The sequence below is a fragment of the Sphaerodactylus townsendi genome, linkage group LG01 (assembly GCF_021028975.2).
Source record: "Sphaerodactylus townsendi isolate TG3544 linkage group LG01, MPM_Stown_v2.3, whole genome shotgun sequence".
Lineage (NCBI taxonomy): Eukaryota > Metazoa > Chordata > Lepidosauria > Squamata > Sphaerodactylidae > Sphaerodactylus > Sphaerodactylus townsendi.
In genome coordinates, this window is record NC_059425.1 from 169,866,831 (window position 1) to 169,884,890 (window position 18,060).

Consider the following 18,060-nt stretch of genomic DNA (forward strand, 5'->3'; position numbering starts at 1 on the left):
CTTCTTCTTCTTCTTCTTCTTCTTCTTCTTCATCAAACTATTCACCTACTTCTGAAGGTCCATGGTAGGCAGTTCTCGAGCAGTTATGAGAACGAAAGTGGAGCTCAAAAGTAAATATCCCCAATAAAATGTTTTAAAAAACGAGAAGCTTAGTGCTATTTAAGTTTTCATCTCATGCTTAGTGTGAGAGAGTTGGATGCTTCACTGTTGACAGTTAACTTGCATTTAAAGCAACCCTGCGCAACAGAGCTGTCAGCCAAAGATGTATGTGAGCTAGGCAGAACCTTTAACGCTTTTTACCCAGTTGAAGGGATGCAAGCCAGCCAGAGTCAAGACCCCAAGATAGGAGTTTCAGGGATAAACAAAGCTGGTCTATTCCCCAGTGTCATAACTAAATGTACTAATTAAGGTGGTTGCAGCCTTTGTCTGCTTGCAGCAAAGTAATTTCTGAATCTTGCTTGCAAGTTAAAATATTGCAAAAAATCCTTGTGCCTCCTTTGTATTTTGGGAACACAGTCCTTGATGAATGTCTGTGACCCTGACTGTACATTCTGCTACCCAAGAAGAAAAACAATGTCCTCTCTGCCTTGTAGGAGCCATATGTAACCAGGTGTTGTGCAAAGTGGTTCTGGTTTTCTAAGATCATACCACTGGTTTTCTAAGATCATACCACAGGCAGACTCAGTTTCACTTTGTTCACCATTTTACTGTATGGGTTTGTTTAGTAACGCTGTATATCTAGGAAGGAGCTAGGAAAAATACCCCATGCAACACTCTGTAGTGTGAATTATGAATGAGATTCTCTTCACAGAATGTGGCTGCTTTGCCTCCCCATGCCCTGTAAAAGCTTCAGTGAAGAGTCATGGTATTCTCCATAACACTGCAAGGGATGTGGGGTGGGTCTGTAGTAAAAAAAAGGAGAGAATCAGTGAAAAGTGAAGGGTTTGCACTGTGGTTTGTACAAGGGCCCCCTTAGGAGATCTATGCCAGACTCCAGTCAAGGTGCCTGGAGACCTTGAAAAAGAAAAGGTTGTAAGGTTGCTCTCTTGAACTGTACATTCTTGAGATACAGCAAGGAGGATGGAAGACACACAGTGTTCCTTATATAGCAGCGTTTCTCAACCTGTGGGTCACGACCCCTTTGGGGGTCGACAACCCTTTCACAGGGGTTGCCTAAGACTATTGGAAAACACATATTTCCGATGGTCTTAGGAACTGAGACACAAATAATTTTATGGTTGGGGGTCACCACAACATGAGGAACTGTATTAAAGGGTTGCGGCATTAGGAAGGTTGAGAACCACTGTTATATAGAGCCCCTCTGCACAGCAGAAGCAACTAGGGTTCAACTCATGTCTTTGGAAATCATTACCTGAGCTCGACTCCTCTGTTACTCCGCACAGCAGCTGACTCGTGTCTCCGGAGCTGAGTTCAGAGGGCGGGATTACCTCCTCGCGTCTTCTCCGCTCCTCATTCCCAATTGGCTGCCTTTCTATGGCAGGAAACATGCGTGCGCGTTCCTTTTTTTTCCGTTTACCGACGTAGGAGCTACGTAGGAGGATTTTTTAAAAGTCGCACTTCTCGCTACCGCCACGAGTCTCCCGTCTGCACATGGCCGAAATACTGCACTGTGATTGGCTGGCTGGCAGAGTCGAGGCGAGGGAGATTACGCACTCCACCGGCTTCAGCTTGAGTGCAACCCGAGTTCGCCAGGAAGTTGCACCTCCCAGTCAAGCTCAAAAATTTAACGGTGAGAGGGGGGTGAGCGAGACAGACACAAGTCCAACGCTACGGCTGTGCAGAGTACCTGGGTCAGACCTACGGCGAACTAAGGTCGAATCCTACAGTGCGGAGGGGCCCATAGTCTACTTAATGATTCTTAGTACATTAGATTTATACCACCCTTTTCTCTACCGATAAGGAGTCTCAAAATGGCTTACAATCACTTTCTCTTCCACTTCCCACAGCAAACACCTTGTGAGGTATGTGGATCTGAGAATGTTCTGAGAGAACTGTGACTAGCCCAAGGTCACCCAGCAAGCTTCATGTGGAGGAGTAGGGGAACAATCCCAGTTCACCAGATTGGAGTCTGCCATTCACGTGGAGGAATGGGGCATCAAACCTGGTTCTCCAAATTAGAACCCACCTGCTCTTAACCGCCACTCCATGCTGTTCACTCATATAAATTAGTTTTCATGAAGAAAATCTCAGAATTGATATGGAGCTGTGGGAGAACATACTTCTCAGTCCCATAGCTGTTCAACACACACCTTGTTAAGGTAATATTTGGGCGGGATGGTAAGAATTTTTCTAAAACAAAGCAACAACACAAAGCTCTGCTCCAGCTTCAGATCAAAGTCATTCGAAAAGGACTATGCTGAGGATCATGGGATTACCATGGACAAAAGCCATAGAGGACGGAGCTGTGGCAAGAAGGGTGGCAGGGCAAAACTGAATTATTAAGCTGTCTGCAGCCCTTTGTGGTAAAAGAACAAACACAGGAAAATTCATGTGTTAAAAATGAAGAGGTAAGAAACCATTAAGGCCTTTGAACATAGGTTTGAAAATATCTCTCAGAGATTCCAAGTGGCTGGCATCAGCATTAAGAACATTGTGTACTTCTTCACTGTGAAGCAAATAAAGTTTGATGTTAATTGGGTTAACTATTTATTCAGATTCCATATGTGACTGGGCTCATCTTTTTTCAGCCTGGGGTTTTTTTTCCTTACTTAAAAATTAAGGACAGATTGGAAAGTTTAAAAATATCCAAGAGGAAATAGTTGCTTTTAATATGGTTGCTGTATGCTGTTGGATGGTCAGATTTATTGTTAAGAACGAGGGGAAAATTGCTCAATTTTTACTTCTTAATCTTGGTGGGAGCAAAGGCTGCATGTTTTGTCACCAGTATGTGAATTTAAGGCTGTGGAGTCTTTGGCACTGTAAATGAAGAAGGGGTAGTGAGAAAATTGAGAGCGTTAGAAGTAAAGATAAACCAACCTTTTCATTAACAATAGTTACTTTTGAGCAATGAAAAATATCCTGAATAGGGATAGGAACCATTTTAAAGGTATTTTTTGGATTCTGGTTTAGTGGACCCAAACATTTTCAGAAAAACCAAAAAAGTCTAATACCCGTACTAGTAAATGGTTTGTTTCTGATGTGCCCCCGCCCCCGATATCCAAAAAAAGTTTGGCTCCATTAAAGGGTATGGGAAATTTGGGGGCGTCTGGTGGGGGGCTGTTTTCAAGATAGGGGGAAAGTGGGTACTTCATTTTTACCATGGTGGAACCCAGGTTCTTTGATAGTGATTGGTGAGGTCAAAACCACTGTTGTAGAAGATCACAAGGTACTCTTCAGCAGCTGACATATCACAAACTACCTGTTGGAGACTCCTAATACATGAAAAACTTTGCACCCCTGCAGTGGCCATTTTGTACACATATAAATAGTCACATGGAAAAACTGCACCAAAACAGTTCTGGATCTCCATGACAACCATTTTTAGTTTCAAGTGGTTTTACATTAACCTCAATTTTATCTAATATCACCAAGCCTGAGGGAATTCTTCAGTAACATTGTTGAACACTACTCCTACTAAGTAGATTCACCTGTCCCCCGAGTATTTTCTTAGCTATATAAATTAAGCTTCTTCAACTGATATCTTTTCTTTGTCTATGTCTATTTATTTATTTATTTATTTATTTGTGAATGATATCATAGAGGCCCCATTCCCATTTCAGGGTGCCATTTCAAGCCAAAAACTCACTGATTGGGGGTTGTTGTGGGTTTGTTTTGTTGCCAAGTGCTTGTGTCTATATAGATTGTGATGTATTTTTTAACATTTCACTCATTTAATATGATTTAAATTAATCTCTTTGGAGCATAATTCATTTCTGACTACCCTGTGTCCCCCTCCCCCCATGCACGCCAATTCCATCGAGATTCTTTTTATATTAAGTATAATAATTATGGCAAGAAATTACTTATGTGCAATACAGTAGTGCCAGAGGTTGGATTAGGATGCATGATGTAACCAGTTGGGAAGACTGAGCACAGCTGTGGTCTCTGTTCCAGGGTTAAGGTTGCCAACCTCTGGAAGCTCTAGGGCTTAGAGTGCTCCTAAAATGATTACTGGTCTCCAGACAACAAAGACCAGTTCCTCTGGGGGAATTGGCAGGTTCAGAGGGTATAGGGTTTCCAAGTCTCCCCTCGCCACAGCTATGGTGGTGGTAGAGTTGCCAGGTCCGAGTTGGGAAACTCCTGGACATTTGAGATTGAACCTGGACCTCAGTGGGCTACAATTCCATAGCATCTACTCTCTAAAGCATCCATTTTCTCCAGGGGAACCGATCTCTGCAGTCTGGAGATGAGTTATAATTCCAGGGGATCCCTAGGTCCCAGCTAGAGATTGGCATCCTTAGGAGGGTGGATATTTCAGCATCATATACAGTCCTGAGCTCCTTCCTCTGGCTCTACCCCCAAATCTCCAGGAACTTGATGACTCGATTAATGGACTGGGTCAAGATAAGTTTCCTTCCTGTTTCCTGTCATGCATGATTCTTACAACCCTGGTTAAGTAGCAAGGCTTGTGCTTTCCATCCCACACCTAAGTGAACATGGAGATGTGATCTAACATAGCTATGCTATTGCTATACAGCCCCTGAAGCAAAAACAGTGTGCACAGCATTGGGCTACCTTTAAGTTTCTTTTTTGTGGGAGTCAGAGAGGGAAGGCAACATGGTATAGCCCACTCTTATCAAGTCTTGGAAACTAACCTGGGTTAGAACTTGGAAGGGAGGCTACCAAGAAAGGCTCTGCAGAGGAAGGCAATAGCAAACCACCTCTGCTTCTTACTTGTCTTGAAAGCCCCTTGCTGGAGTAGCCATGAGTTGGCTGTGACTTGATGGTACTTTACACTCACATACACATACAATGCAGAGGTCCAGATAACTTGAGATTTCCTTAAAATATGCATGGTGAGTACTGGTCATGGGTTTGCCTAGAGCAGTGAAAAGAAGTACTGAGTTGCAGTGGCATAGCGCCCACAAGGCTGGGGGGCGCGCGCGATGCCTTGGGTGGAGGGGGCGGACACCGCTGTGGCTGGGGCACTGGGCTCTGCCTCTGTTGAGTTGTAGCCCTATTGGGTATTGTCTTCTACTGGCAGTGATCTTTCCATTATTTCTCTGACTGGCTGCCAAACTCTTCCTATTCCAATCAGTGCACTTTCATATGACCTGATTGTACTTTCTAGAGAACAGAAAATGTTGACTTGAAGGGTGGCACCAAAATCTGACAAGGTATTGTTGACTGCATTTAGAAATCCTGCATTTTATTCTTGGTTTATAAAGAAGATAGATTTTTCTGGAAAATAACAAACGGTTCCCCTTTTGGGGAGTGGTTTGGTAACAGTAGAGACTGCAGTGTTTATGGCCTTTGATTTTTCCTTCCCACCTTTCAAGAAATTAATTTATGTAGGTAAAATTTTGGTATGTGTAAGGATTGAACAAATTAAACTGAGGGGGGGGGGTCCCTTCGATTTCAGCACTATAGTGTCAGACTGCGGTCTTCTCAGCATAGGTTAATAGAAGTCAGGCACTCTAGTGCAGTTTGGTGCTAGAAAATATCTTCCAAAACCTAAATGATAACTTCTAAGCACTGTATTTTTATCTCACTTTCTCCTTACGTTACACAAGAGGGGTATGTCTGTGCACCTCTGATGCCCTCCAGCTCCCCATAAGTGGAGAGCTGAGCAAACTGGTTGTCCCCTGCTTTGCTCTGTTTCCTTCTGTCTTTTCCACCCCTTTAATTTATGCTGAGCTGCCCTTATCATTTCACACCTCCTGGAAGGCAATGAGTATCTTCAGTTCTCATCTGTATATCCGGCAGATCTGCAGAATTATGCTAGTTTGTCCACTAGTCCCCTCATTTTGTTGGCTCAATAAATCTGTGATTTGTTAGTGCAGTCTCTCTGATACAGCTGGCATTCTGCAAATAAAGATTTTTGCTTTGGGATTCAAATTCTCCCTTTCACAGGCTACATCTGACGGGAATGAAGGAGAATTGTCCCACGTTGAGGTTGGTTTCGGTTATTTTATCTTGTTCTATTAATGCTAATATTGAAAATTACAGAATTTTTTAATTTAAAAAATATAGTATCTTCTACTATTGATCAAGTGGGCTCTTCTGTTGATTTATAGTGAATGTGTACTTCAGTATTATGAGATGTTCCATGTCCTAGAAAACTCACACGTTAAGAGAGACAAATATTTTCAAATGAAACCCTTTGTTTAAAACCATTGGTAAATAACAGAGGAACCAGCTAGGTAAATCAGGATGCAAGTTTGTTAAGTGCTGCCAGCAAAATATTCCTTTTAAAATCATCATTTCACATTAATCTGGTAAATATAACCTGACTTTAAAAAAAAATCCTACATAGATTTCCTCAGACTTTTTGTATTATTTCTACCAGTAGTCAAAAAACCTTTTTTTCTTGATGTTCTCTGAAATCTTGGGGTAGCTGCCATCTTGGTCAATAGATTTGTTACTTTTAAATCTCTCTAGATTATTTTTTTCCCCTTCATCCCTCCTAGAAATAAACAAGAGTGGTGGTTAAAAAACACTGGCATGTTTTGTTGAATGAGAGACATCTGGAATACATTTCAGCCTCGATTTTATCGTTTTTGCCACATTCCCTTTGGTTTATGAAGCCAATTGTGGTTTAGGATTGTGGTTCTCCCATGTAATTCTCCATTAGGAATTTCCAGAGCAGCAAAAGCTAATGAACCAGGCCTATGGAGCTTTTCACGAAGTTAGATAAAAATTAAACGAGGAAAAACAAGTTGAAGCAAACCTACTCTTTTGACATCTCTTTTGTGTTGCAAATATATTCTAGTCCATGTTTGCTCCAATATACCTTGCTATCATTGCAGCAGCTTTCTACACCAAAATGCATTTTAATGCTGTTCTTCATAACGTGAATTTATTAGCATTGAAACACTAAGTGGTTTTAATTGCTTTTTCTGCTACCTGTACACCTGTCTCTAGCTTCCAGCTACTGAACTATTATGTTTTTGTTCATATTAATAATGGGCATTGTTTTTAATTTCATAAAGATTTGCACTAGCTATGCTGGGGAAATTAAAATAATAATTCATAATAGATACGGAGCTTTCTAAAAGGTTTTCCCATAGTCTTAATTTTAAATTTCCCCATTGTGGTTTGCTATTTTTTTTTTACGTTTAAAAATCTACCCTTTCATATCATAGAGGAATTGTAAGTCTCCTGATGATGATGTCGTAGTTGTCTTAATAAGCCTCTGATCACTTTGCTTGATTAAATAATTCTAATCTCCTGCCTCAGGGTTGGTACTGGGGATGCAGGTGAATAGTAACTCAAAGAGGCAGTTTGGTAGCTCAGCATGGAATCAATCAGACGAAGAGTTGGATTTTATACCCTGCTTTTCTTTATCATAAGGAGTCTCAAAGTGGATTGCAACTGTCTTCCCTTCTTGTTGCCTGCAACAGGACTCTTGGGAGATAGGTGGAGCTGAGAGAGTTCTGAGAGAACTGTGACTAGCCCCAGGTCACCAGCAGGCTTCACGAGGAGAAGAGGGGAATAAAACCTGGTTAGAGTCCCCCACTCTTAACCACTTTATCATATCAGCTCTCTCAGGGTGTCATCAATGGATTTTTGAATCTGAGGAGCCCAGATGAAGTTAATAATTTTGCATTTCCCTGTGGGCCCTTCTTGTAGGATCCCTGTTGGATTCTAATACTTTTATTTCAGGTTCTAGGTTGCATCATGTGGTTTCATAACTTATTGCATTTTGAAGTGATATAGTCTAGGGGGCAACTTCCACATGGCGGTATTGTTCCAGTTTAGCAGTTGATACTGGAGTCCAATTTTTGATGAATGTTTGCATGACATCACCCTCTTTTCATCCTGCTTTTATGATATTTTGCTCCACTGTCTGGGTGTGAAGCTGTGAATTTTTCTGGTCCTGCCCATATCGGCAACATTTTTCTTGCCTCGGCTCTACTCCTCAGTGGCCATGATTCCCCTCCATGACCACCACTGGAGGGCTCCATATGGCTTTTAAAATAACCAGCATATCACTAAAGCATAATGAAATTATCAATCTAGTTTCATGACAGTTGACTACTTTGTCTGAATCCCCACCCTTGGGCCCCTTCCACACACGCAAAATAATGCGTTTTCAAACCACTTTCACAACTGTTTGCAAGTGGATTTTGCCATTCCGCAGTGTTTCAAAGAGCACTGAAAGCAGTTTGAAAGTGCATTATTCTGCATGTGCGGAATGAGCCCTGATTAAAAAGGAGATGTGATAGACAGTGCTGCTTCAGCATCCAGTCTCCTTTCAGAGAGGGAATGAAATCTACCCCAGGGATAATGCAGATAGTTTGAAGGGTATGTCTGTCCTGTAGTGTGGCAGAGTGGTTTAGCTGTATCTCTAGGAGAGGTCAAAGTACCCAGGTGTGAGGCCTGGGAGCAGTGGTGGGATCCAAACATTTTAGTAACAGGTTCCCATGGTGGTGGGATTCAAACTGTGGCGTAGCGCCAATGGGACTGGGCGGGGCACGACAGGGCGCAATGTGCACCGGCATCTCTGGGGGGGCGGGACATTCTTTGTATGGGCTGTGGCAAGCGACGAGCTGCTGCTACCGTCCTTGGGCGGAAACAAATGCATGCAGGCTAGGCTGCCACGCCACGCCATGGCTAACCTCCTGCTAGACTACTTCTGCTCCTCTGGCTACACTGCTGAGAGGAGGGGCGTAACTAAGGCAAAAATCACGTGGCAAAATCACCAATTAGTAACCCCCTCTCAGTACACACAAATAATTAGTAACCTACTCTCGGGAAGCTGTGAGAACCTGCTGGATCCCACCTCTGCCTGGGAGTGAACAGACCTTCTACTGTTCAGTCTGACTCTTGGGAAAGGGCAGGCCTGTGTGGATCGAACCCTGAGTGTGTGAAAGGATCCAATCTAGTTGAATCCTTTCTAGTCAATGAAAACCTGTTCATACCTGCAAGAATTAAACAGAATTTAAATCACACTCTGAAGCTGTAGCTGGTTTATATTAATGTGCCTCCTCCAAGTTTCTCCTTTGACTGTCTAGAGACCTGTGCTGCACCTGGTAAATAAGTAAATCTTCTTTGCTATTTTCATACAACTCTCTCAGTGTTTTCTGTGTTCTTATTACCACAAAATTTACCTCACAGCAACAAACCCAAGGCCTTTACACCTGCTCCCTAAGAATATCTTCTGAGGAGAAGGTTTACCATTTATAATAAACCTGGTTTCCCAAAATCTTGGGAGTCTTGTGGGTCCCTTTTGTTGATTGAAAGGGCCTGTCACAGAGAACCTCCCTCATGTCTCTGCAACAGAAAGGACTTTTAGGGATGATAGAAGAAGAGGAGGAGCAGGAGGAAGAAGATTCAAAGGTTGTAGTAGGTCAGAGAGAGTAGGTAGGATGCAAGAATAATTAGTAAGTGAAAAAAATGGCAGGCAAGTATTTTAAAGTCAGCAAAAGGCTTATTAGAATCATAGAGTTGGAAGAGACCCCAATTGACATCAAGTCCAACCCCCTGCAATGCAGGAACACACAATAAAGGCACTCCCGCCTCTGTTTAAAACCCACCCCCAAGCCCCGCCCCGTGCTTATAAAAGCAAAGGAGCCGAGGGTGGAGCCTTCCAGTTGCTTCTGCTCTCCCCAGAGGGGAGGGCAGAAGGGATTGTCGGCTAGAAGCCGGGAGCTGGGGGGGGCGAGCCATGGGGGGCCCACCCCTAGGCATAGCTGGGGGGGCCCCGGAGAATGGCTGTCTGTGGGCACCATCTCTCTCTCCCCCCCCCCCCCCACGCCTCTGCCTACTATTCTGGTGGTGGTAATATTTATCCAGACTGCACTGAGATGTGCTAATGTTCACAAGTTGTTTATGGAAGTGAATGCAGACCTTTAGTTTTTAGAGAGCATCCCTCTGTGCCATGCAGCATAACCAACAGAATACGAGACTGTAGGACATAATCCAACCACTTAGCAATCCTTTATTTTCTATTGTCACCCATGGCTCAGAGTGGTAAGCTGCAGTACTGCAGTCAAAGCCCTGTTGACAACCTGAGTTTGCTCTCCATGGAATTTTGTTTCATGTAGCTGGCTGAACGTTGACTCAACCTTCCATCCTTCCGAGGTCAGTAAAATGAGCACCCAGCTTACTGGGGGTCAAGTGTGAACAACTGGGGATGGCAGTGGCAAACCACCTCATAAACAAATTCTGACTAGTGAACTTCATGATGTGATATCACCCCATGGGTTGGTAATAACCCGGTGCACTTTTTCCTATTTCCTAGTGTTATTTTTCTTTTATAAAAGTAGAACACAAATGGTTCTTTTTTTTTCCTGAACTCATAGTGCATTACCTCCAAATAATTTCCAGCAATAAAGATTGTATTGACTTTTAATAGAATTAACTGTAGTCAGTGGTCCTTTTAGTGAGTCTGCCAGTAAATGAAGAGATAGTAAAGCAAGTGATTTATGTTTATCGTTTCTTTCCCATCCAGCTCCTTTCCTATTAATCATTAAGATATGTCTGCTCTTTTAGATTATGAACATTTGTCTGCACCATGTAGATATGATATGTGCAGTATTGGCACTTAATTTTGAAAATGGACACATTGCAATTAAAATAAATGACTTTAAGGATAGTGCCATTGTATACCACCTAGCCTTCAGGAAATGCATTAGCAGTGTATATGCATACTTTTATGTGAAACAAATTCAGAGCATATGTAGTTATTTGGAAAACCTTTGGGACCCCAAAGCACTATTCTACTTATAGAAAATTGTTTCTTATTGTCCGTGTCAGCAGACTAACAGCACTCTGTGAGAATCTTTTTAAAGCCACAATTAAAAAAAAACCTTTCAGAAACTTGTGCTTATGATTCTGTTCTGAAGATAGGTATTCTACTGAGGTGCTGTGATTTGAAGACTCATATCAATTCTAAAGGATTTCCTTTTAAATTATATGAGCTTCGAATTGACTTTGCGTTTTATACTGTCTTCAGTGTGGCTAGTATAAGAAATGGTAGAATCCATTGATAAAAACGAGCCCCCATCAGTCAGGAAACAAACTAGGAAGTGATTGTCGGACTTCATCTGTTAATTCTCTTGCCCTTTGGAATTGGTATGATTCGGTGAAGGGTAGGGGAAGGCAAGATTTTAGTATATCCAAAGAAGATCATGTGAAAACTATCACTGGCTTCAAATTGTATCTAGACCATTCTCTGTTGGTGAAAGAAAGCCAGTGGTTTCCAGATAACAGAGAATTACTTTCTGAATCCATTCAAATGTATTAGTATTTCAAATTAATCAGCATGTTTCATTAGTGAAAACCCTGAGCAAAGCTGCTGCTGTTAGGACATTTTGGAGGACATAGATTCATAGGGTCACCGTGAGTTAAACAGCAGTAGCACTTCTCTCCCTCTCTCTCTGCCCTCTTCCTCCCCCTCCCCCCTCTCTCTCACACACATACCCCTGCGTGTGATCCATGCCATAGTGTATGCTTTATATAACTATTTGTTGTATAATTTATCATTCTCTTACAGTATTGTTTTCCTTTTTTTTGCATTGCTCGATACAGCATCTCTGATACCTTTTTTGAACTTTTCTAAATTTTGTAATCCTAGTCCTTTTGCATTATTAGATCTCTCAGGCTATCTGCTTTCATTATTTTATACTATATAATCCCATCTTGATTCTCAAGCAGAAAACCGGTCACCAGATAAAGTAAGTTAGTAATCATGGGCCGGCCATCACTGTACTCTCCCCTCCTCCCCAATAACAATGTTCTGGCTATGGACCTGCCATGAAGTATTGGAGTACAATCAAAATACCATGATGAGCCTTAGTGGCCAGAAGTACAAAATTATTGTAAATTTTATAACAGAATGTATTTCGAATAAGACAGTTACAATACAAAAGAAATCAGAGTACAAACACATTTCTCCTATCTGTTCATTCATAGCAACATCAACAAGTTAACATTGGAGCATCCAGAGTCACTCAAATCGACTTTAATACAACACCTCAGCACAGAATAAAGATTCTCAATTGTGCACATAAGGCTGGGCTGATCAACCACCAGGTGAGGTTTGATTGTGTCAATTTCTTCTCAGCGGGCCCAGTTCCTATATATATGTAAAAATAAAATAGCTAATATAAAGAAGCAGCATTGGAGGCCTGAAATGGCTCAAATAGTGGTGACCAGATGGAAAGGCATGCATGTTCTCACACAGGCAGATTGATTTCTACTGTCATCTTGCATTTTTGTCATTCTGCAAATTATGTAAAATGGAGTGGTTCACGAGGGTATTTTGATAAAAATAATAGTCCAATATGGTTCACGAAGGAGCTTTTATAAAAGAAGATAACAAGATAACATTATAAAACATGTAGAAAAGCAAGACCTGCTGAGAAAGAGTCAGCATGGCTTTTGCAGAGGCAAATCCTGTCTTACAAACTTACTAGAGTTCTTTGAGGGTGTAAACAGGCATGTGGACAGGGGTGAACCAGTGGACATTGTCTACTTGGATTTCCAAAAGGCTTTTGACAAAGTTCCTCACCAGAGACTGTTGAGAAAACTCAGCAATGAAGGAATAAGAGGGGAAGTCCTCCTATGGATTAAAAACTGGTTGAGAAACAGGAAACAAAGAGTGGGTGTAAATGGGAAGTTCTCACAATGGAGAGATGTCGGGAGGGGTGTCCCCCAAGGATCCGTTTTGGGACCAGTGCTCTTTAACCTATTCATAAATGACCTGGAAGTAGGGGTGGGTAGCGTGGTGGCCAAGTTTGCAGATGATACCAAATTATGTAGGGTGGTGGAGAACCACAAAGGATTAAGCTAAGGAGCTCCAAGCGGACCTTGGATAAATTAGGTGAGTGGGCTCAGAAATGGCAAATGCAGTTCAATGTAGCAAAATGTAAAGTGATGCACACAGGGGCAAAAAATCCAAACTTCACATACACGCTTACAGGGGTCAGTGCTATCAGTCATACAGACCAGGAAAGGGATTTAGGCATCTTTTAGTTGATAGTTCCATGGGAATGTTCAACTCAATGCATGGCAGCTGTGAAAAAGGCAAACTCTATGCTGCTGGGGATCATTAGGAAAAGGAATTGATAATAAAACTGCAAGTAGATTTGTCATGCCCTGATAGTAAAGCAGTGGTGCTACCGCACTCGGAGTATCTGAGTGTCCAGTTCTGGTCGCCAGCATCTCAAAAAAAGGATATTGAGGAGATAGAAAAAAAGTGCAGAGAAGGGCAACAAGGATGATTGAGGGACTGGAGCACCTTCCCTATGAGGAGAGGCTGCAGCCGCTTTGGGACTCTTTAGTTTGGAGAGGAGGCGGCTGGAAGGGGGGGATATGATTGAAGTCTATAAAATTATGCATGGGTAGAAAAATGTTGACAGGAGAGAAATTTTTCTCTCTTTCTCACAATACTAGAACCAGGGCATTCATTGAAAAATGCTGGGGGAAGAATTAGGACTAATAAAAGGAAACACTTCACTTCACGAACGCGGTGATTGGTGTTTGGAATATGCTGCCACAGGAGGTGGTGATGGCCACTAACCTGGATAGCTTTAAAAGGGGCTTGGACAGATTTATGGAGGAGAAGTCGATTTATGGCTACCAATCTTGATCCTCTTTGATCTGAGATTGCAAATGCCTTAACAGACCAGGTGATCGGGAGCAACAGCCGCAGAAGGCCATTGCGTTCACATCCTACATGTGAGCTCCCAAAGGCACCTGGTGGGCCACTGCGAGTAGCAGAGAGCTGGACTAGATGGACTTTGGTCTGATCCAGCTGGCTTGTTCTTATGTTCTTATGTTCTCTTATGTTCTTAAGAAACAGGTTTATAGATTGTATCACTTAATGGTATATATATATTATCTGTTTGCTGAATACATTGTTCTGCTCTTGCTGCATTACTTTCTACCTTTGTGATATCATTTTTGCATTGTTTGATATATCCTGTCTAATGATTTTGCTCTGTTTCAAATTGTTGTAATCCTAGTCTTACAATGTTGTAGGTTAGATGTCTCATCTCATTGATCGCATTGATTTATGAGTTTCAATGAGAAAGGTGGACTGTAAATAAATAAAATAAATAAAATGGCATAGGATCAGGCTATGAGTAGGCTGAAGTTAGTTTCCTTTTTCTAGTTCCTTAGCCAGGTTTCCTATTTCCTTACTAGTGAACCCAAACATAAATACTGAGGATAATTTAAAACTCCCAAATCAGCCCTGGACCACCAAATATCATACACCACCACATTCATGGGACTCTACCCTTCAAGTAGATCTGTCCAGCTTACTGATCCAAAAACACAGTTCTTGTTCTAATTACTCTGAAGTGGGATATCCCTTGGACAAATGCACATGCGGAAAGTGGGCAAAATAATCTTTGGACCATCCCAAAACACGCATCTCCAAACCCTGGAGACTCCCTGACAAGAATACATGCTCTGATGCCCAGTCCAAACACCGGTTCTGGCACCACAAGCTTCAAATTCGGGTTTCCATCAAGAAGCCTCTATTGCAAAGAAGACTTGAATGAGGAACTGGAGCAACTGTAGGCACTCTAAAATCCAAAAATCAGGTTTGGACCACCAAATATCATTTACCCCCACATTCATTGGATTCTTCCTCCAAGTGGACCTATTCTGGTTCCTGATCCAAAGCTCAGTTCTTATGGTAATAGTTCCAAAGTTGGGTGCTCCTAAGACAAATGCAGACACTTGGGTGAGCTGCATCCCAAAACAATATCTTCCCCACCTCACATTACACGTCCCCAGACTCCAGAATTCCTGTGCATAACTCCTGTGCATAAACCTTGGAGTAAATCCGATTAAACTCCATGGGGCTTAGTTCTGAATAGATATGCACCAAGATTCCACTTCTTTGTTGCTGCCTTTGCCTTCCCTTTGCTATCATGCCTTTTTTTCTAAGCTGTTTCCTGAAGACACATTTTATCTGTAAAACATCATGAGTGGTGTTATTTATAGGAATTAATGTATACATAAATGCTTTTATAACCCAGAATAAATGCTTTGTGCATTAGTGGAGACCAATCTAAAAAAGTCAGGGATGAGGTGCCATAGCAAGAAAACAACCATGACAGAAACACATAGTGACATAGAGATAGTTATGAAGTGGTATAAAAGAAAATGGAAGAAGGAAAGCATAAGAGCCCATCGAGTGTGTGTGTGTGTGTATGCGTGTGTATGTGTGTGAGAGAGAGAGAGAGCAGCACACAGGCAGTCCGGTAGATTCACCATCCCTAGGGCACTTACCCTGGCATAGGGGTGAGTCCTCCGACGTGTGACTACCCCGGCCCTCCCCAGTGCTGGGATGTAGTTCCAGTGTCCCAGCACCGCTGCCGTAGCTAGGGCAGGGGAGGAGCCAACATTCGTTCACTCCCTCCCAACCATTTGGCACTTTATGCCAGCAACCATGAGTTGAGACTTAAGCTACACTTTTGGGTGGTGTAAGTCTGTTAAGCCCAGTGGGGGCTTCTTGGCGACGGGCAGGCTTTCATGCTTTTGAAGCCTCCCCACACAGCTGGGAAGTCCCTTTGGGAGTGGCAGGGCAGTAGTGGTGAAGCGAGCTGCCTGGACTCATAGATCGGGCCACCTGAAAACAGCCTAAGGTGGCAGGAGAAAGATTATGAGAAGTGAGCGCTTGGAAAGGTGAATAAAGGCAGGATCTAAACCAAATATAAGAGAGGACAGTTCAGGGAGCAAACAGTACAATCACACATGCATTGGGTGAGGGAGTGAATGTTCGTTCTCTCTCTGTGATGGTGACAAGTTCTTTTGGTCAGTATCAATGATGAAATGTCACATGGTTTCCTATATTGGCATGCTTCCAACGGCAGTAAGTACCATGCCACCATTCTGGTGGGTTTCATAGGTCTGGAGATTACTGCCGTAGCTTAATTGTTTATATATGCATTGATTTGGCTAAAATTTCCATGGAACTATTTGTATCTTTGACCAAGGAATGCAGAGCTTTGGTGAGGAGTTTATCGGGTCCCCTGGCAAGTCATGGTTTGCAAATCAAAAGCCATGGTCATTAATATGACTTTTGCATTTTTTCCTTCTAACCTTAGCTCGAATCACGGTTCTCTTGTAAATCACAAAATGTAACTATAGTTTGATGTGAGTGTTCAAATCCTAGGTGTATGGGAATTCTGTTTATGTTATGATAGTTTGCATCTATCCATATGCAATACAAAAGCCTGGATAACTCTAAGAAGGGAAGATGAAAGTCCTCCCATGGAATAAGGTAGCATGCAATTCAAGCCATGATTTGCAGGAGCTCAGCTTTATATCTGCACTCCACTGGATTTCATTTGCCGGAAAAACAGGATTTTCTTTGAGAGCAGAGAAAGTTTTCCCTAAAGCATGTTCTTCATTGAAAACAAATTTAGACTTAGCTTTTAGTGATCCCCCTCCCTCACAAAGACTCAAATTTTAGAAATGGCTGCATTTAATATGTTGCAATAGTTCTATTCATTAACAATCCTGGATTTTTCCCTTCATTTTCATTTATATGGCGGCTGTTTAATTTGTCAGTTCACACACCGCCTTCTCCCAGTTCCTGGCTCCTTGTTCTTTCCCTCTCAACCACAGATATGTTTGAGGCAATTTTCTTGAAGGATGCACACACCCTTGGAAGCGTGTGGTTTTTTGGTCACGAAGCTCATCTTTAAAGCTAATTATTACAAAAGATTATTACAGTGTGTGTTTTATCTTTAAACTGTATAACAATTGACAAAAGAGATACTGGAAGGAACTTGAAAGATTGCAAACACTGGCAGTTTCTGCACAACACACTGATGGCTAGAAGCCGTACAGCACACTTGTGGCTAGAAGCTGACAAAACCAGTTGTGGCACAACAGGACAGCCATGCGAATGTGTTAGTTTGACATTTCTGTTACCAGCCCATGGTTTAATTGAGAGCAGATCACAAACATGATGAGGAGAAGTGAGGAGACTGGTTAGTAGATTTCTAAGCAATTTAGCAATTAACTTTTAATTTCCTTAATTTTTTACATGCCTGCGGTTACCAGCGTACAGTTTAAATGAGAGACAAACTACAAACGTGATGTGAAGAAAGGAGGGGAGCAGCTAATAGATTTCTCAGTTATTCAGACATTAATTTTGGTTTCCATAATTTTTTCTCTTCATACACTTTCTTCAAGTCGTTCTTGAATAATACTGTTATTTGTGTTTAAAACAGAGTAAAGATCATAGTTTTCCGTTCTTCATCTCTGTAATTGAAAGAGGTAATTTCTGCAATTAGGTTTTCTTAGGATTCTTCACTTTCTGGACTTCAAACCAATAACTAGCATTGGTTTTTATGTATATATCTTGAGCTGCGCCAACCCCTTGCCTACCCAGCTTCCATTAAAGTTCCAGTAAGGTTTGCATATAGGATTGGTATGGGAGGACAAATAATTTTTATCTCCAGTTCACGGTCTCAGGTCCTGCAGTGCTCAAAATCTGATGGCGCAAGAAATAGTTGAAAGTACATACTGTGAGAGTGTTGAAATGTATTTTGACATGAAAATGTAGGTTGGTTCATAAAAGGTTTTGGTGACAATAGCTTGTACTGACAGCTTTTCCACAACTGTGTAAGCCTCTGGCAGATGAAGGGAATTCGTCTTAATAAACTACAGGCAACCGGGGTAACACAGCCTCCTTTCTAAAAGCAGATCAGGGGGAAGAGTAAAGTTACTCCTAATGGCGTGAGTTAAATGGCATCATTGTCACAAATGTGAAGTGGGGAAAATGACTGAAGGATGTCAGGGACTTAAAAATTCAGTTGCTAATGCTAGAGGACCTTTGGACCCTCAGCAGGACTCTGCTCGTCATTGTTCCTTTATTGTCTCATAATGTATGTTGTTGCCAGCAGACACTGGAGGCTGAAAGCCTTCCTGTGTCAAGATGACAGTGTTACGGTCAGCATATTCCTT

The 18,060-nt window shown here is 42.0% G+C and overlaps 1 protein-coding gene across 4 annotated transcripts in view; it reads left to right on the forward strand.

Moving 5' to 3' along the window:
• KLHL29 (kelch like family member 29) overlaps positions 1–18,060 on the forward strand; it is a 577,596-nt gene that overhangs the window by 211,799 nt on the left and 347,737 nt on the right. For 2 of the 4 annotated variants that reach the window (XM_048499196.1, XM_048499182.1), the window contains one exon: positions 12,040–12,159. The exons of the other annotated variants lie outside the window; for them this stretch is intronic. In XM_048499196.1, coding sequence (XP_048355153.1) covers positions 12,040–12,159 — 120 coding nt within the window. The remainder of the gene's footprint in view (positions 1–12,039; positions 12,160–18,060) is intronic. 4 annotated transcript variants of the gene reach the window in all.